This window comes from Piliocolobus tephrosceles, chromosome 7 (assembly GCF_002776525.5).
Source record: "Piliocolobus tephrosceles isolate RC106 chromosome 7, ASM277652v3, whole genome shotgun sequence".
Classification (NCBI taxonomy): Eukaryota; Metazoa; Chordata; class Mammalia; order Primates; family Cercopithecidae; genus Piliocolobus; species Piliocolobus tephrosceles.
Genome location: NC_045440.1, coordinates 98787919 through 98805820, shown reverse-complemented (window position 1 = coordinate 98805820; position 17902 = coordinate 98787919). Strand labels below are relative to the sequence as shown.

At 49.3% G+C, this 17902-nt stretch overlaps 1 protein-coding gene across 2 annotated transcripts; it reads left to right on the top strand.

Annotated features, from left to right (window-relative positions):
• The first annotated feature begins 8909 nt into the window (after window positions 1-8909).
• Window positions 8910-16581, top strand: OSR2 (odd-skipped related transciption factor 2). Of its 2 annotated transcripts, none has more exons than XM_023183999.2 (4): window positions 8910-9329; window positions 13340-14108; window positions 15139-15238; window positions 16087-16581. In XM_023183999.2, the coding sequence occupies exons 2-4, from the start codon at window positions 13453-13455 to the stop codon at window positions 16159-16161; spliced, it is 831 nt and encodes a 276-aa protein (XP_023039767.1). In that variant the 5' UTR covers window positions 8910-9329; window positions 13340-13452; the 3' UTR covers window positions 16162-16581. The 2 variants fall into 2 exon arrangements, with proteins under 2 accessions (XP_023039767.1, XP_023039766.1); XM_023183998.3 differs by having other exon boundaries at window positions 8949-9329; window positions 16005-16581.
• The last annotated feature ends 1321 nt before the right edge of the window (window positions 16582-17902 follow it).

Genomic DNA, 17902 nt, shown 5'->3' with positions numbered 1-17902 from the left:
AGGCCTCATACATCAGTAGTATCCCCAAATTAATTGCATCATTATTTCATTAGAGAATAGCGTCCAAAATAATAACTTAGAAGCCTAAAACAACCTATTCATTATAGATTCACTCCATGTATTCTCTAATTGCAATTAAAACAATATTATAATAAAATATAATGCACAGTACTGTATTCCTACTTTTCAGTAAAAAATGAAAATGTAGACATTTTCTCCTGATAAAAGTCTTACTGTCAAAGCAGATGAGTAACTTTTTCTCTAACATTTGTTGCAACAGCTTAATTTATATACTCTTGATAACTAGATAATAGGTATTGAGTCAAATTTCTTCCCCTTGGTCTCTTCTCCAACTTCTTACATGGATAGCAGGAATAATTTTGTGCATGTAAGGTCAGTTCATGTTAATGGGTAAGAAAAAGTCGTATAACTACTAAGAGCATTAATATGGATCCATGTTATTTACTTATTGATTTATTTTTATCTTTTATTTTTATTTATTTATTTATTTTTTTGAGGTAGAGTCTCACTCTGTCACCCAGGCTGGAGCGCAGTGGCGCAATCTCAGCTCACTGCAAGCTCCACCTCCCGGGTTCACACCATTCTCCCACCTCAGCCTCCTGAGTAGCTGGGACTACAGGTGTCCGCCAGCACGTCCAGCTAATTTTGTTTTCATATTTTTAGTAAAGACAGGGTTTCACCATGTTAGCCAGGATGGTCTCAATCTCCTGACCTTGTGATCCACCCACCTTGGCCTCCCAAAGTGCTGGGATTTCAGGTGTGAGCCACCACGCTCGGCCTGCATCCATGTTATTTAACCCTCAGAATATCCTTAATTTGCAGATTCAGACACTGAGGGTTCCACAAGCAACATGACTTGCCCAACATAATAGAGCTATTAACTAGAGATCTTGGATCCAGGTTTTCTCATGCATATGATACCATAATTGCCTATTTACTTGTACATCTTCCCAGTAGACCATAGCTCCAAACTTATTATTGCATTCCCAGTACCTACCACAAGGCCGACCATACCAAACATACTCAATAAATGCATATTAAATGAATTACCAACTCTAAAATATCACCCTGCTATTGCTCCCTTGCTCTGCAAGGGTTCTACAAACCAATGCCCTTAATATATTCCAGGTCACTCCCAGGCCATATAGCTTGTCAAGAGAATGTGGTCAAGGATGAGACAGAGGGGGAGCAGGACTAGTGAACACACCCATATGACACAGTTGTTCTCCACACTCTCCTGGGCCTGGGTGGGCCCACCACGTAGGGCAGTTGGATGTGTGCCTCATGGCCTGGGAGACAACTTGCACTTTGTGTACTTTTCCAGGAAAAGAAAAAGACAACTGTGGTCTAACACGTTAGAAACGCTGCTGCCTGGTGTTCTGACATCATAGCATCCACCCAGTTTGATTCCTGGAGGCAAGCCCACTTGCAAAGCGTGGGCCAGGGAGGGTATGGGGGAAAGGACATGGGAAGAGGGGTTTGGTGACTGAAAAGTGAAGTATGCAGCTAAGACATGCAGTGTGAGCAGACACTGTGAAGAGTGTGGCGGGGGGGGGGCTTCTCATACTGGTATGTCTCCAGATCCATTGAAGTTGTCTGTGTTTTGGGCTCAGAGGCAAAGATAACAGAGCTCATCACTTCTTGTAAGACCAGGATTCTTTGAAACTTTGATCTGAGCTGGTCGTTCTCCAAATTCTCCCAAAAAACTATGAGGATGGGGCCAATCTAGCTGTCTGCCACTTCCCTTACTCCTCCTCCAGCAAGGGTGCCAGAAAAAGAATGATTTGTTTTTTCTCTGTGGCTCCTTACAGTCAGGAAGTGAGAATCAGTTTGAGTGAGCTACGGTCACCAATCACAAGGAATCTACAGTGAAATTATCACCTGGCATGAAGTGAAATAACATCATTATAAAATGTTGTCTTCCAGTTGGAAAGCCAGAAGTTAAGTCTGTGCTGGCATTCACTTTCTAATAAATGGGCTGACTTAAACGTTTATTTTCTCTCCTTGACTTATAAAAATGACTAAAAATGTAACAGAGAATTCAATAAATGTTTTAAAGATTGCCATTAAGTATAAATACTTTAAAATTTAACTAAACCAAGGGGATCCAACCTTAAAATTCCACCTTCCTTGTCCTCACTTCCACCCCCAAGTCAGGATGAAAGTTCAAGGCTTCAAACAATAACACAATTGCCTCATACCTGGTACATAGTAGACACTCAGGAAAATTGTTGAAAAGGAATTGTATGTGCCTTATGAGTTGGTACTTCACAGGATTTTTAGAGTTGGCTTGACTTGGATTAGATTCAAGAATACTGTATTAACCCTCCAGGGGAATATTCACAGGCAAACAGCTACAAGCATATACTACATTTTTCTTTGTTAAAACTTGTATCTGCATTCAAATATTGGCCTTGGCATTTCCTAAGGGCTGGCTGCTTCAAATGTTACTGTATCAAACCATCTGCACTGGGAAGCAAAATTCTGTTAAGAAATAGAATCACTGGTAGTAAAGAAATTACCACATTCCTGACCACTGTAATATCTTATATTTTGAGAATCCCCATAAGAAAAGGTCATTTGAAAATAGCAACCCTTTGTCAAAGTGAAGATGATGAATGCTTTTGTACAATTTATGACTATGGTCAATACGAAAATGCATTTTTGTTTGTATGCATTTTCAGTGGCTTCCCTGCACTGACTCACTAAAATTAAAGCTTAAAAAAAAAACCAACTTGAAAATAGATGACAAGAGGCTTCTAGTTAGACGAGATTTTTGGGAGACAAAGTGCCTTCTATTGTTCACTGTCCAAAACTAGAAAATCCTGGAGGGAAGCAAATGGTCCAGTGGAGGCAGTTTTTTGACTGCCTGAGGACAGAAATTCAAGTGAAGGTCCTAGAGAGAAAGTGCAAAGTGAACAATCATAAGGGAAGTTGACTTGGCATAAGAAGACTAGAAAGTGCCAGTGTCATTCAGATTTTTAGTTGGGGGAGAAGGGAGACTATTTTGTACTCCCTAGAGAAAAGCAAAGGGACTTGATTCCATCTTAAGGTGACAAATCAGGACTCCAATGCTGGATGCACTTGAAGGTGGAGAGCTAGGCAGACTGGGGCAGCAGGAAGTAGGGTGGGAGCCAGTGTGCACCAAGTGGGTGAGGGGAACATGTGAGTCAGTTCCAGTTGTCCTCAGACCCTCCTGCCCAGCCTCAGGGTAATCCAGGGGCACAGAGACTCTGAACCCTGGCCCACCCATGGTCCCTCAGATCGTGACACTCTCTTACCCCTAGTGCCACACACTCTGACCTATTACAGGGAGGGTTGGCAAGGTGTGGGTCAAGTGTGTCAAGATGTGTGTGGAAGTGTGTGCAGTAGACACACAGAAAGGTCCCTAAAATGTGATGAATATAAGAGAATGACATCTGCACGGACAAGGAAGGCATGCAAGTGTTACAAATGGATAGAAACTGTAAAATGAGGTGCGACATTTCCTGAAACCAGTCAGATCTAGTATTAGATAATACTAATAACAACAACTGGCCGTGAAAGAAGGCACCCGCACTTTCTCTCCATTGCTCTCCCCACCATCTTATGCTGACTCCTTGCGGGGAGGCATAGAGCCTTGTTCCCCTAGGTATCCTCAGCACTTTTCCAAGTACTTGAAGGTGCCCTTGGAAAGTCTTATGAATGAGAAATAAATGAGCGAGTGAATGAATGAATAAGCTGCCTGAAGCAGATGCGTTTATGCGTGCATTCTCTCGAGTGAAGGAAGAAAGAAGAGGTAGGGACGGAGCAGGAGAGAGAGCACGCGCGGGAAAGATAAATCGCGCCCGCCCGCAATGGTCCCCAATGTCAATTTGATCTAGGTTAGTGGTTCTCAAAGTTCGCCATGCATCAGAATCACCTGGAGGGCTTGCTCAAAACACAGATTGCCAGGCCCCACTTCCAGTTTCTGACTTAGTAGGTGAGGCCAGAGAGTTTGCATCTCTAACAAGTTCCAGATGATGCGAATGCTGTTGGACCACACTTTAAGAACCGCTGCTCTAGAGGGTAACTCGGACCTATCCCAGCGTCCTGGGGAAACGAAATCTGCAGCGGGAAATGGAACGTCCAAGGCAATCTTCAGCCGACCTTTTAAAAAGAAGTCCGGAGACGGGAGGGTAGAGCTGCTCAGCTCCAGCCAACTCACTGCCGCGTAGGAACGGAGGTCATCGGAAATCAAGATTTCCGTTTGAATTTTCCCAGTGTTTAAGCGTTGGCAAGTGTGTTGAAAAACACACACAACATGAAAGCCTAACAAAAATATAGGTTTTCTGACCGTACCCTAGTCTTTTCCGAGGATGTTCTTTTCTGTCATCCATCGTCTACCCAGATTGAGCACAATAGCCGGGCCAGTCCCGCCCTCGGCGGTTGGGGCCTTCCCAGAGAGGTCCCGTGCGGAGAGACCCCCTCCCCGGATGTGTCTGGGGCCTGTCCTTCACTGCGATGTGTCTTTGTCACAGACACTGACGCGCTCGGTTCGAAAAGCACCATGAATTCGAAGCAGCCCTGGACGCAGGATCATGGGCGTTGGCCGGCTCTCTCCGACTAGGCAAACTGCAGGAGATCCCCTTCCCTGGAGTCACCGGAAGACGAAAGCACAATCTCTGCCCGTGCGCCCCGGGAGCCCGCTCCTACCCACCTCGGCGTGCGGCGCGGGCCTGGAGATCCAGCTCCCCTCCGCTAGCTCCTGCCCTGGGACCATTCTCACGCTCCAGGGTCGCGGAGGCATCTCGCGACTAGCGAGGGGCTGACGGTGGCCTGGGTAGCCTTGCGGCGCCTCTGGGATCCACCGCTGCGGCAGCCGAGGGCCTCACCTGAGAGATCCAAACCCGGGCTGGACCTGGGCTCAAGGACATTTCTGTCCCCAAGCTAGACCACCCGGGCCACGGCCACGCAACTTGCCCTGCGACCCCGTGCTCGGCCTTCCCACAGAGCTCCCCTTCCCTGTGACTCAGTGCCTCGCAGGCTGGTGGCCGGAAGAGTGCCGGCGGCTGCCTGGCCTGACCCGATTCGGGGTGGCGGGGTTCCTGGAGTGAGGAGCGACCCTCAGCTCCCGCAGACGCGGGACCCCGCGCGATCCGTGGGAGTGGGGCAGCCTGGCTGCACGCGGTCCCCTGGGAAACCTCTCTGCATCTCCCGCCGGGACAAGGTCCCTGGCCTTGGAATCTGCGCCGTCGGGCACAGGACCGCCTGCGAACTCCCTGCGCTGGGGTCAGAACTGGTGTCTTTCCCCTCCTCTGGGGAAGTCAGGGCAGCCCGGAGTGGCGTCGTGGGTCCGAAAAATCCGTCTCAGAAACCCACCAGGAGAGAAGTCTCTGGGGGTGGGGGGCACCTTGTGGGGCTCCCACAAAGGACCCGACGGTGGATATGGAGAAGCCTATTGATCCCGATAATAGGCCCAGGCCCTCCCACAGGACCCCTGCCGCATACACGACTCTTTCTCTGCAGCAAAGGGGCTCGAGCCCAGGTACAGGTAGCTGCGGAGCGGGAGGGCCAGCTGGTGGCCAAGCCCTGACGCAGAGGAGCCGGCCATGGGGGTGGCCGCCCCCTCAGCCCGCGCCACGCAGAGTTCGGCCGGTGCCTCCAGGGGGCGCTGCGGCCCTTCCCGCCGGCTGCTGACTACTGCCCGCGGCTGCGCTTTCCCACCTCAGCCCTGCTGAGAGCGCGGGCGCTGACGCGCTGTTTTAAAATATAAAATTCTTAGCTTTTTGCCCCTGTCTCCGCACCCTCAACCCGGCTTAATACACGCAATCCTCCCCTGGGTTCCCCAGGCGTCCTTGCTACTCCGGGGCCAGGGTGCACGCACCTTGAGCAGAGCCGAGCTCCCTACTCCTCCAGGCTATGGCGAAAAACGGCCAATAGTGCGGGAAGTTCAAATGCAAAAGGTCCCCGCCTCGCAGAGGCAGTGGAAGACTGAGGAGAAGGGAGGCGAGTCCCCGGGGGTAGTGGCTGGGATCCGTGGAAACAGATAAGGTTTCCATATTGTATTCTTGAAAGATTAAAAGTTTCTAGGATCCGAGTCCGAGTGGCAGAGGCGCGCGGTTCGAGTGGGAGAGCCTGAGAGTCAACTCCAGGGAAGTCTGTGACTGACACCTGCTCGCTGCTTAGCTGGCAGAGCCTCCTGGGTGGGCCAGGGGGCAGGGGCCTGGGCTGCGCGCCCCCTCCTCCTCCACCTCCACTGCGTTTCCTCTCCCTGGCCTTCATCCCGGCCTCCTGGGGCGTAAACTTGCAGCGGTTGGGGTTCAGGCAGCCGCTGCTCGCGCCCCTCGTCAGTTAGCCATTTCCCTGAGAGAGTCCTTGGTGTCGAAAGCCCAGAGCCGCGAGGACAGCAGACTACCGGGTCAGCGGAAATTTCAGAGCGAGCCAGCAGCTTAGGTCCCCGGGGCCGCGGCGGGAATGGAACGGCTCGGCGGAGACAGCCCCCGGGGCACAGCTGGGCCACTGCAGACTCCGGGACTTCTTCCCTCTCCGCAAACCCGAAACCCACAACTCGCCCGTGGGCCGGGTGGCCTTTCTGCGCCGGGGGCTGCTGCGGACGGGCGGAGAGCCTGGCCGGTGACCTGCTCTTGGGTGGGCCCCGCAATGCCTGAGCCCTAGACGCCAGCCGGGACGAGGGACTGGCTGGGTCAGAGCCTGTAGAAACGCAAGGGTCAGCCCGCAGTGGGCACAGAGGTGGCCCAGGAAGGCCCGTGGACAGTGCTACGCTGCGCTCAGCCTCCGGGCCGCTCCCCGCGTCCGGCGCGCACCTGCCCATTGAGGCTGCAGGGCCAGCAGGCGGCCTAGGCGCGGCGGAGCCACGCGGCATCCCCCAAAGCTGGAGCTCGCCAACTCTTCCCTACCTTTCCAAGCGACCGCAGTCGTGCCCAGAACGCCGGCGTGGCCCAGACTCCATTTTGGAACTTCGCAGGCTGGAGTGGATGAAGTAAACACATTTATGGAAAAACCCCGGGGTTAGGAGGTTTGCGGAAAGAGGGAGCAGCTCGTGGGTGGTTGGAAATTCTGCCTACCCCTCGGGAAAACCAAACGGTTCCGCACCCAACGTACACATACTTAAGGGCGGGAAAGGTGTGAAGCCTGCTGCTGGGGAGTTGCCTCCCCTTTGATGAAAAGGAAGTGTGAAGCTTAGGAACGCTCTTCAGGTCACCACCCCGTGAGTGGGAGACTTGGGGAGTCTGAAAGAAGAGAAAGCTCCCTCCAAATCTCCCAAATTGAGAAAAGCTGCGGGAGGAATGAGGCAGTTGGAGAGAGAGGACCGCAGGCGCCCCGCAGCTGAGGCTCAGGACTGAGCTCTAAAATGAAAGCACCCCTATGGGACCCACTAGGGAAAACGTTAAAAAAAAAATCTGAATGCTTAGGCATTCTGCTGCTTCCATTCTGTGTGTCAAATCTACTTTGAAGCAGTTAAGTACTGCAGGATATTAAACACTCGAATCTCCGTTTCAAGCTCACTTTTTAATCTTTGCGAACTTAAAATTGGAAAGATAGAAAAAAAGATCTGCGACCCCTGTTATGTTTTACCAAAGGAACGAAAAATTCTCTCCACCTCGGCATAAATAAAATAGAAATAATTTTATCTTAATAAAATAATATCTGGGAGCTTCTGCCTGACTCCCCAATTACTGCTTAACCTTTTGACAGTTTTTAGCCTCAGCTTATATTTGTCTACTTCCCCTCACGATTGAATTTTTTAAATTGTCTTTTGGGGATTCCCATCCAAAACCATCTTTCGACGGAAGACTTTTGAATTGTACAGCCTCTTGGTTGAAGATCTACCTCCTCTAAGTGCGGGCTTGCCTGGGGTAACGCAAATCCCCTCTGGCAACTCGTCTGGGACGCAGGGCGTTTTTGCTTAGTGTTGATCACGCAAATCATATCTGAAAAGAAGCTGCTTAAAATGGGTGTGTATCATTCCCTTCCTGTCACTCTGTCACCCCTATTCCAGAGTGGCTGAAGTGCTTTTTGCAGTTATACTCACACAAGACCAAACCTTTAGAAGAACCTGAAAAATGTATCACTGCACTTTGAATTCGATTAACTTTCCTGACGACTGAACAATGAACTCAATTTTTGCTGGGAATGACGATGTAAATGTTTTGAAAAACTAGAATCGCATTTTCCTAAATTTTAAAAATGTTCTTCACCCATTCCAGATGGATTCTTTATTGTTTGCCAATGGGTTGCAGATGCCCACTCTTTTAACCAAGTTGGTTTACTGCGTATGAAATGAACATTTGCCGATTAAAGCTTAAATATTGGAAGAAATTTCTCCTGGGGCATTCCACGCGTCTTTGCAATAATTACTAAATTAGTCAATTGCCACCTCTGTAAACAAACTTCGTTTAGAAAACAGCAGGCGAAAGCAGACTACACATGTAGTCATAATTGACCAAAAGTATGTAGAAAGCTGTTCAAAATTGGGGAAAGAGTGATTTATGCTGGAGAATACAGTCTAGAACTGATTTATTTTACTCTAGGGTGAAGGTAGTTGTATTGAACGTGTTAAGATGTGCAAATTAAGCCGGCGAGCGCACCAAATAAAATTACTAAATGCCCTTTGGGATTCTCTGCAGGGTCTTTGAGAGGCAGAGAAGCAGTTGTTGAGTTTCTAATATTATAAGGAAAAGTGGCAATGAGAAGAAAGGGGGTGGGCATTGTGTTTGTATGTGAATTTTGAACTGAGTCACCTACGGCTGCTCGAGGGAAACCTCGAGCAAACCTGTGCCTTTAAGGCTTAGTTGCTATCCAAACACAAGTAAACAGAGTGGACCATTAGCAGACGCCGGGCGCGAAGGCGGAGCCAGGGCGCTGAGGGCCCCGCTCGGCGGCGGGACGCCCGCCCGAAGGGGAGGCGGGGCCGCTACTAAAGCCCACGACTCCCGGCCTGGGGCAGCCTGGGGAGGGACGCGGGCGGGGACGGAGCTCGGCGTGCTTGCTGCTGGAGGGTGATCGCCCTGCAAAGCTGTGGGCTCCGACCTCAGCTGGAGTCGGCAGCGAGAGGTTCGCGGAAGAGCGAGGTTCTGGGCGAGCGCTGAACGCCTGCCCCAAGCACCCCGGGTCTTTACACAGTCCGCGTCCACAGACTCTGACGAAGACGTGGATCTCCTCTTGCTTTCGCTGCTCGCGTCCTCCAGATCATGTCCGCGACTCCTGCGACTCCGCTCGGAAAAAAAAGTTTGCCAGGAGTGGACTCAATGACCTTTCCAAGCTGTGCGCCTCGCTGCCTGGACCGGGTTTGAGCGCTGCTGAGCAGGCAGACCTTTCTGCGGGAGGTGAGTGTCCGCCCTGGGAAGTGGCTGTAGCCGCCCTTTGGAAGGAAGGGTTTGGGGGTGCAAGAGGCGTTCAGATTCTCGGTCTGGTGTGCCCCAGTTTAGATGTGAAAATAGATCATGGGGATGCAATCCCAGGGCACTGTATTTCTCACTTCCTTGGGTCCCTGGCACGCGACTCCCAGCTAACACCCAGCCACACACACTTCTACGTACGGTTTCTTAGTTTTGTTTTGGGATATTTAAGCGGTCGGCAAGACTTCTTATAAAAGCCGATCGACGTACACTGAGATCAAACCCCACAACCCCATGGTGTTTCTGCCCCTGTCCTAGCAAGCCCGGGTCGACTCGTCCCGGGGCAGCCGCGGCAGCGCAGCGTGGACGGGCCCGGACACCCGGTGCCTGCCCAGCCAGAGACGCTGAAGGCGCATTTCAAGAGGGAAATAGTTCAGTTCTCGGTAATTTGTCAACCTTGTGCTGGCTTTTAAATTTTCCTCCCACCTTCCAGTCCTGACTGAGGGGGGGCCAAAAGCAAACTCCCCGGGGGCTTAAACGCTCGGATTCCCGAGAAATGGCAAGTGAGAAAGGAGTTGCAGTTGTACAAAGAAGGAGCGAGGAAAAGGTGTTTGTGGAGGGAGCCCCGATCTGTCTTCCTACCTGTTAGCAGAGAACAAAAGGGGGCTGGCGTTTCCCAAAGCGAAAGGGCGCAGATAGCCACTTTCTCTGCTAAACAAACTGCAGTCCTGAGCAGAACAAGAAAACTACTCACGCAGGGGGAGCAAGGGGAGCAGAGAGAAACAGAACCTAGATTATGCGGAAGGCATCTTAATTTAATTAACTCCTTGGGAAGGCAGAGGCGCTCTGAAGGGGCAGGAAATTCGCAGCCGTTCCTCTATTCACCTGATACAGCCTGGCCCTAACAATCTGTCCTTAAACAATTTTTTTTTTCTTTTTAATGATCTTTGATCTACTTAGTCTATAGCTCTCTAATTTATAATAATTGAGAGAGCTGCCGCTGAGCAAAAATTCTACTGCGGTTTGGGCTGAAATTCAGTGAGCTTATCTATCCAACCATCAGTCATTTCTCTCAGATACCAATGCACAGGTTTTAGCAGATGAACCCTGACTGTATATTATTTTTAGATAATTCAGTGTAATAATACCATTACCAAAGAGCAAAACTCCCTATCAAGTTACTTCTTAACTTTTTTCTCCAATGTTTTGAAAGCTTCACTGAACTAAGTGTGTACACATGTCCCTTGTTGACAGCCAGTCAACTAAATTTTGCAAAATTTCTCCACATGCCTGGAAATTCCTGTGAAGAAGACTGATGAAAGAAAAATAGCTTCAGCACAACCAACATATTTATGCCTTTTCATTGGTTTAAGTTTATTTCCTTGCAAAATTAAAAGTAACCAGTGGTCTGAAACAGGACTGTGGAGAAATGACAGCAGAAGAAGATCGCTGTTATTTCCTGAAAGGGAGTGTGGGAACTACAAGGCTCAGCTCTAGACAAAACGAAAGTACTTTAGGATCTCTGCATTCACTTAAGATACTTCTTTTGACATACATTTCCAGCAACTCAATGGGAGTATGGAAATTTAACCTTCCTAATTAGTTGTGGCAAGAGCCATTGGTGGATATTTAAGGTAGTTCTGTTTGTAAAAGGGTTTCAAAAGGAGCAATGGTTTGCTCTTCCCCTATGAAGAAACTATATGCTCTGCAAATTAAAACAAACAGGTACTATGAAATAGCACTTCTTTTTGCTAACATGAACTTGAAATATACTAGTCGTTAATTTCTGTGTTATAAACCATTCAGAGAAAAGGGAAAGAAGGTGGCACTCAACTTTGTGGCAGTGTAACCTTTATGGCAGAGTTTGCTGTGCCTTTGGAATAGAAATCACAGGTCACAACAGTACTTTAGCTGACACCACTCCCCCCCAACACCCGCTCCCCCCTTCAACACATACACCCTGTGGTGGGAGTTGTGCTTTGCCTCCTGTATTTATTTCTAAGAAATCTAGTCTGGGAATACACCCAAATAATAATTTCGGTTTCCTCTCTACGGGACAGAGGTTGCTTTTCAACACGAAGGGAAAAATAATATTTTGAATCTCTGGAAAATCCTCATTATACAAAGGGAAATAAGGGTGTAATTTATTATTTTTAATTGAAAGGGAAATAATCAGATAGATTACCAGGAATGTTAGTAGAATCCTTTTTTTCCTGCCTCCCTAAGAGAGTTGCCGCTGAGCAAAAATACTTGTGATTTGTGGTGGGAAAGTTGATTACTAATGGGGGTTTGCAGTTGCGGTTGAATGGTCTGACTGAGACCCTCTGACTGTTACACACCTCTCATTAACTCCTAGCCTGAACTCCCAGACCGCATACCACCAAGCAGAAGGGATTCGTTAATAAATCTCTGTCCCGGAGCCCTTCCAAACAGAAGAAGGTGTGGGCCCCGCAGAGGCAGCCAGATCCTGCCTTGCCAGAGCGCACTGTCATTAGCGTAGCCCCCTAAGTCTGCTCACAGATGGAACCACAGGCGATACTTCACAACACACGGAGAGGACAACTTAGGCGCAGGAAGGGGTTGGGTGGGAAGGGAAGGCTGGAATCTCTCCTGCCTTCTCACTGGGTTCAAATGCCAGGCTTGGCGGTTGGTGGCACAAACTGGTGCTTAGCTCTGACTCCTACACCTGGGGGGCTGGCAGAGGGAAGGCCCTGGTCCCCTGAGCTGGCAGAACTCCTTTCTAAAAAGGGGCCGGCAGTGGGAGAATGTGGGCCCGCCGTGAATGTAGGTGAGATGCTCCCGGGAACCTGGGTCTGAAATCAGACCTGTGTTGCCATTGGGAGCACGAGGAGAGGGGAAGTGCCCTGCTTAGGCCCGGGCCGGGTGTCCTGGTGGCGGGAGCACAGCCGCACTCACCTCTAGGCCAGCGGACAAGGTTCCTGCAGGCCAGCAGGGCCACCCTGTGCTTGGCCTACTGCGGCTCTGCTGCAGCTCCTTTCCTCTCCCTCCCCGGAGCGCTCTCCTCTCTCCTCTCCCCTGTTTTCTCTCTCCTCTCTGGTCTCCTGGGGCCTACCGGGTGGAGGGATGTAGGGATCGCTTCTCGGTGCCAGACTGGGAAGCAGCTCAGGCCTCCCGAGAGCTTGGCACTCAGTCTGGGAAAAGGGGTTCCTCCAGCCTCAGGGACGTTCTCTGCCCCCACCCCACCCCCTGGGAGCCTGAACCATCTGGAAGGGATCTTAGTGGGGGGTTGGGAGGAGAGCCCCTGGAGGAGGAGGGGGCGATTCTAGACCGAATCCTGCCCCTGAGGTGTCACTTTTCTTTCCTGTGGCCCGTCACCGCTGATAAATGGGACTGAGGGCAGAGAAGGAAAAAGAAAACCTCCGAGGTCAGTGCGGGGCGAGGCGAGCCCTTCCCAGGGCCCTCTGGCCCCGAAGGATGAAGCGTACCGGCTTTGCTCTTGCACGCCGGCTTGCGGTCCGGGTAAGCGAGGGAAAGGCGGCCGCAGGGCACGGCGGCAACGCAGCGCGTGGGATCCCACCACCCATCCGTTAACCCACCGTTCCCGGGAGCTCCGAGGCGCAGCGGCGACAGAGGCTCGCCCCGGCCTGCCAGCATTGGCGTTGCGGTTGACTGAGCTTCGCCTGATGGGCTTGGGGAAGGTGGGCTGGGTTGGGCTGGGTGCTGCCCAGCTGTCCGCCTTTCGTTTTCCCGGGACCGAGGAGTCTTCCGCCCTGTATCTGTCCAGAGTCTGAATCCGACCTTCCTTCCTTTGGGCGCCCGTTTTCCAGTGAAACATTTCTTGCTCTGGCCCAGGGCTGATCTGCATGCGGACTTGAGCAGGTGCCAGGAGGTCCCCTCACGGCTTCTTTCGGGGGTCTTGGAGTCGGGTGGGGAGGGAGACTTGGGTAAGTGTGGTAACCTGTGTGGGTGCCAGAGGGCAGAAGGAGCAACCTTGGATTATAGTCATGGTCTCTCCCTCTCTTCCCTACCAATTTTAGGGCTTTCTCTACGTGCTGTTGTCTCACTGGGTTTTTGTCGGAGCCCCACGCCCTCCTGCCTCTGATTCCTGGAAGAAAGGGGTGGTCCCCTTAGCCCCCCAGCATCCCGGAAAATGGGGAGCAAGGCCCTGCCAGCGCCCATCCCGCTCCACCCGTCGCTGCAGCTCACCAATTACTCCTTCCTGCAGGCCGTGAATACTTTCCCGGCCACAGTGGACCACCTGCAGGGCCTGTACGGTCTCAGCGCGGTACAGACCATGCACATGAACCACTGGACGCTGGGGTATCCCAATGTGCACGAGATCACCCGCTCCACCATCACGGAGATGGCAGCGGCGCAGGGCCTCGTGGACGCGCGCTTCCCCTTCCCGGCCCTGCCTTTTACCACCCACCTATTCCACCCCAAGCAAGGGGCCATTGCCCATGTCCTCCCAGCCCTGCACAAAGACCGGCCCCGTTTTGACTTTGCCAATTTGGCGGTGGCTGCCACACAAGAAGATCCACCTAAGATGGGAGACCTAACCAAGCTGAGTCCGGGGCTGGGTAGCCCCATCTCGGGCCTCAGTAAATTGACTCCGGACAGAAAGCCCTCTCGAGGAAGGTTGCCATCCAAAACGAAAAAAGAGTTTATCTGCAAGTTTTGCGGCAGACACTTTACCAAATCCTACAATTTGCTCATCCATGAGAGGACCCACACGGACGAGAGGCCGTACACGTGTGACATCTGCCACAAGGCCTTCCGGAGGCAAGATCACCTGCGGGATCACAGGTGAGGCGGGCAAGGAGGGTGGCCGGGAGAGGGAAAGCGAATTTGTTCTGGACACACTGAGTCCTGATAGACATCCCAAGTGTCATTATAATCCCCTGTGATCTAAAACACACCCTCAGTCACGCTCCCCAGCCTGGTTCAGCTAACTCCCAACATCTACTTTTTCTTTCCCCCCAGCGGCTCCTGCTATGTTCTTGTTTGGGATGAGGGAGAGCCTTTCCTCAGCCTTGGACAGGAACAATTCGTTGGCCTTAGTCCTGGGATGGTTATCCTGTCTCTTCCCAGTGCTGTGGGGAGTGGTGCAGGAAGAACCGAGGGACCCTGGGGTGCCGGTCCTGCCTGCAATCGGGCTACTTCTGTTGGGTTTCGCCCCTCGCCCCCCCCCCCACCAGGTGCACCCCAGAGCCTGCCATGGGGACCTTTCTTTTAAGCTGTATTGTGGGGGGGTCTTGCGGTCACCGAATTTACAAACAACTCCCACCTCCCTTCCACGACCTTAAACTCTGCATTAATGCAAGGCAATTGAAGACATACAATAATGTAAGTGTTATCCTTGGGTAAAAACTTCTCAGGAGTTGGGGAGACCTTTTTAGGGGTATCTTTTCTGGACTCTACCTGCTGTTCCCCAGAGATGAGACTTCTGTATCCATCCTCGGAGGCTGTTAAGGGATTCACTAAAATTAGCACCTCTAAACTCGGCTTTGCCTTACATCCTGATTTGGCCAATTTAAATCCCAGAGAAAAACCATGGAGGCCGAGAAAGGCCCGTTCAGCGGGGTTTTGAGCTCCAGAAAACACCAGAGAGGGCGATCAAGTGTAGATAAAACCCGCAGGCCAGTGAATATTTTGAAGAGAAGCTGTTTGTTGAGATTAACCATAAACAGAATTACACAGGAAAAAAAAAATCTAAAAACATAAATGGAAATCTTGTTTCTTTTGTTCTTCCACAACTTCCTTTTAAGTAATTGCTAAAAGCAACTCTTCATCATGGGGCAAAGTTATTTCAATGAAACCTTATATTAATTTTCAGGTATATCCATTCCAAAGAAAAACCCTTCAAATGTCAAGAGTGTGGGAAAGGATTTTGTCAGTCTAGAACTCTAGCAGTTCACAAAACTTTACACATGCAGGTAAGTTTGTTTTCTTGTTTAAAAACAGTGGCTGGTTCGTTTTATCATTATTGCTTTGCAAAAGGTGTTCAATGGCAGACTCTTTCTCGTAAAAGGCTCTGTTTAGATTAGTTCTCTAGGTGGGGAAAAGCAACAATCTTGATTTTTTTAATACATAAAATTAATCTTATTTAACATAAAGCATTTTTTAATTTTTCTTAAAAAACAGGCCACTTTGATTATCATAAACCCTAATTTTAGAATTTTTTTCATCCAATCTGCCCTGCATTTAAAGCTTTCGTGTTTAGGAGGAAATAAAGGTAATTTTGATAATGGAGGCATAGTGAAATCCCATACGTTCTCTTTCCCAGGGGGCTCATAATTTGTAGCTTTCAGGACATTGAGGAATAGTTTAGTTTTCCAGCAAAGAGGAGCCTTATTACCCAGGAGAATGTTGTTCCTTAAGAGAGGATTAGAGTTTTTCCTTCCTCCTTTTCCTGCCTATGACATGGTGATGAAATGTGAAGAGCTGGAAATCACAAAGCCCACCGAGGTGGCCGCGGGTCTACCTCTGAAGTTATCAGTGTAATCAGGCCTCTGTGTATGCCTGCACGTGTGTTTTCATGATTGGAGGATTAGGAGCACAGATTTGTTCCTGCAAGTCCCTTCTTTTGTTGTCATGCGAGTGTTATGTTAACGCTTGTGATACCGATAAGACAGAAACTATTGAAAAGGGTGCAGTGGTGGTGTGAAGGATTAATCCTTTGCTTGCTTCACATCTGAACAGGAATCTCCACACAAATGTCCCACATGTGGAAGAACCTTTAATCAGAGAAGTAATCTGAAAACTCACCTTCTCACCCATACAGACATCAAGCCCTACAGCTGCGAGCAGTGCGGCAAAGTGTTCAGGCGAAACTGTGATCTGCGGCGGCACAGCCTGACTCACACCCCGCGGCAGGACTTCTAGAGAAGCCCAGGATCTGTCCCGTGCCGCCGCTGCTCCCCTCCCCAGACACTTCTCCACGTCTCCTACCCGGGGGGTCGCACCCCTAGCCCTTCACTGACCCCAGCTCTTCCCTTGCTGCAACTGCACCTGCAGCTCCAGGGAGTTAACTCTTCTTCTGGGGGACTGAGAACTGTAGAAAGCCACACACTACATCCCTTCACAAAGAGTATATGCTAGTCTTTTGTAGATATTCACAGCTCATTTTAGAGCTCTGTACATAATGTTGTGGGTCTTTGTTTTGTTGTTTTGTTTGTTTTTGGATCTTGTTGGATGCACCTAGATATGGAAAATGAAAGCCAAATTTTATCTTTAAAGACTGTATTTTCAAAATAAAACTTTTTCTTGTTTGTTTCAACACTCCTGCAAAGGTGTCTTGCTATTTAAATTCTGTTTTTCCTCTAGATTCTGGATGAGTGGGCCTTCTCTATACAATTCAATACTGAAGGGCATTCTTTATCCCTAGGTTTAAAAAAATAGGATTTCTCAAAATTCTCATTCTGCAACTTCAGCCCTTCCCTTTTTATACGGTGGCATTTTGGAATTAGACAATTGGGCTGTTTCTTTGTTTTGCAAAGATATTAAAACATTGATGCCCCTGAGGTTTTATCCCCTTTTGTTTATTTCAATTACTTGTGTATTATTCCCTCAGAAAATGTAATATCTTAATATAATATGCAACTTCCATGGTTGTCCCACTTGAAAGCACAGGATGGGAAGAAGCAGGAAGCATAGAAGAGGTGGGAGCTTCTTACCACTTCATTTTTGAAAAGTTCTTGGCCTATTGTCACAATTTATGATGGGCAACTTCTCTTACCATTAGACTTTGAACACTATGATTTATCACTATAGACAGAAACTTTATCTTGCCTTCAGGAGGGAAGTCTAAAATCCTACAGAAGAGTACAGGAAGACGGGAGAGAAGAGGAGAAAGGAGAAACCACTTAGCTATGTTCACAAAATATTTCTTTCCAAGGGTGGGGATCCTTTCTTCTAGAAGGTTAGGATTTTTCTGCAAAGCAAACTGAGTTAGGTTACCAGTGAGGTTTCCACCACTGGTTGGTCTTTGTCCCTGGGAAAATGCCAGAAGTGCAGGTTACTCCATGTATAGAGCTCATGATGAACATGTAGTCACCTTCTGAGGCATTTCAACCTTTCCTAAATGGTTCCCAGGGAACATGACTCTAGTATAGTGACAATCCTGAAGTATAGTGTAGGATTTGGGTGGAGGGCTTTGGAAGGAGATAAAGAGTAGTACTATGCAGAGACTGGAAGGAAAGTGATTTAACTTAAAGGGGGAATGACAGAGGAACCTGTGGCCCAGTAGGCTCTCACAAACTGTTTAATATGGAACAACAGGTTAAACAAGGCATTATCAGATGTTTTAAAAATTTGTATATTTGTGTGGGGATGGCATGTTTCACTTTCAGGGTGATTCCAAGCAACATGCCCTATGTTTTTACCTTAGAATCTTCCAGAAAAGTAGATAGAGACTTGAAGACTAGACTCAAAATTTCTCAACAGTACCTTGTTCAATACAACTTACTAAGAGGTTTCAAAAATTGTTCCTAACTAATTCCTTCCTCTGTTTTCAGGGGAGCAGGCTAGAAGTCATGTTTATCTCTCACCAGAAATTAATTCTCTCCAACAAAGTGTCCAGTCATCAGCCTGTGTGCCTA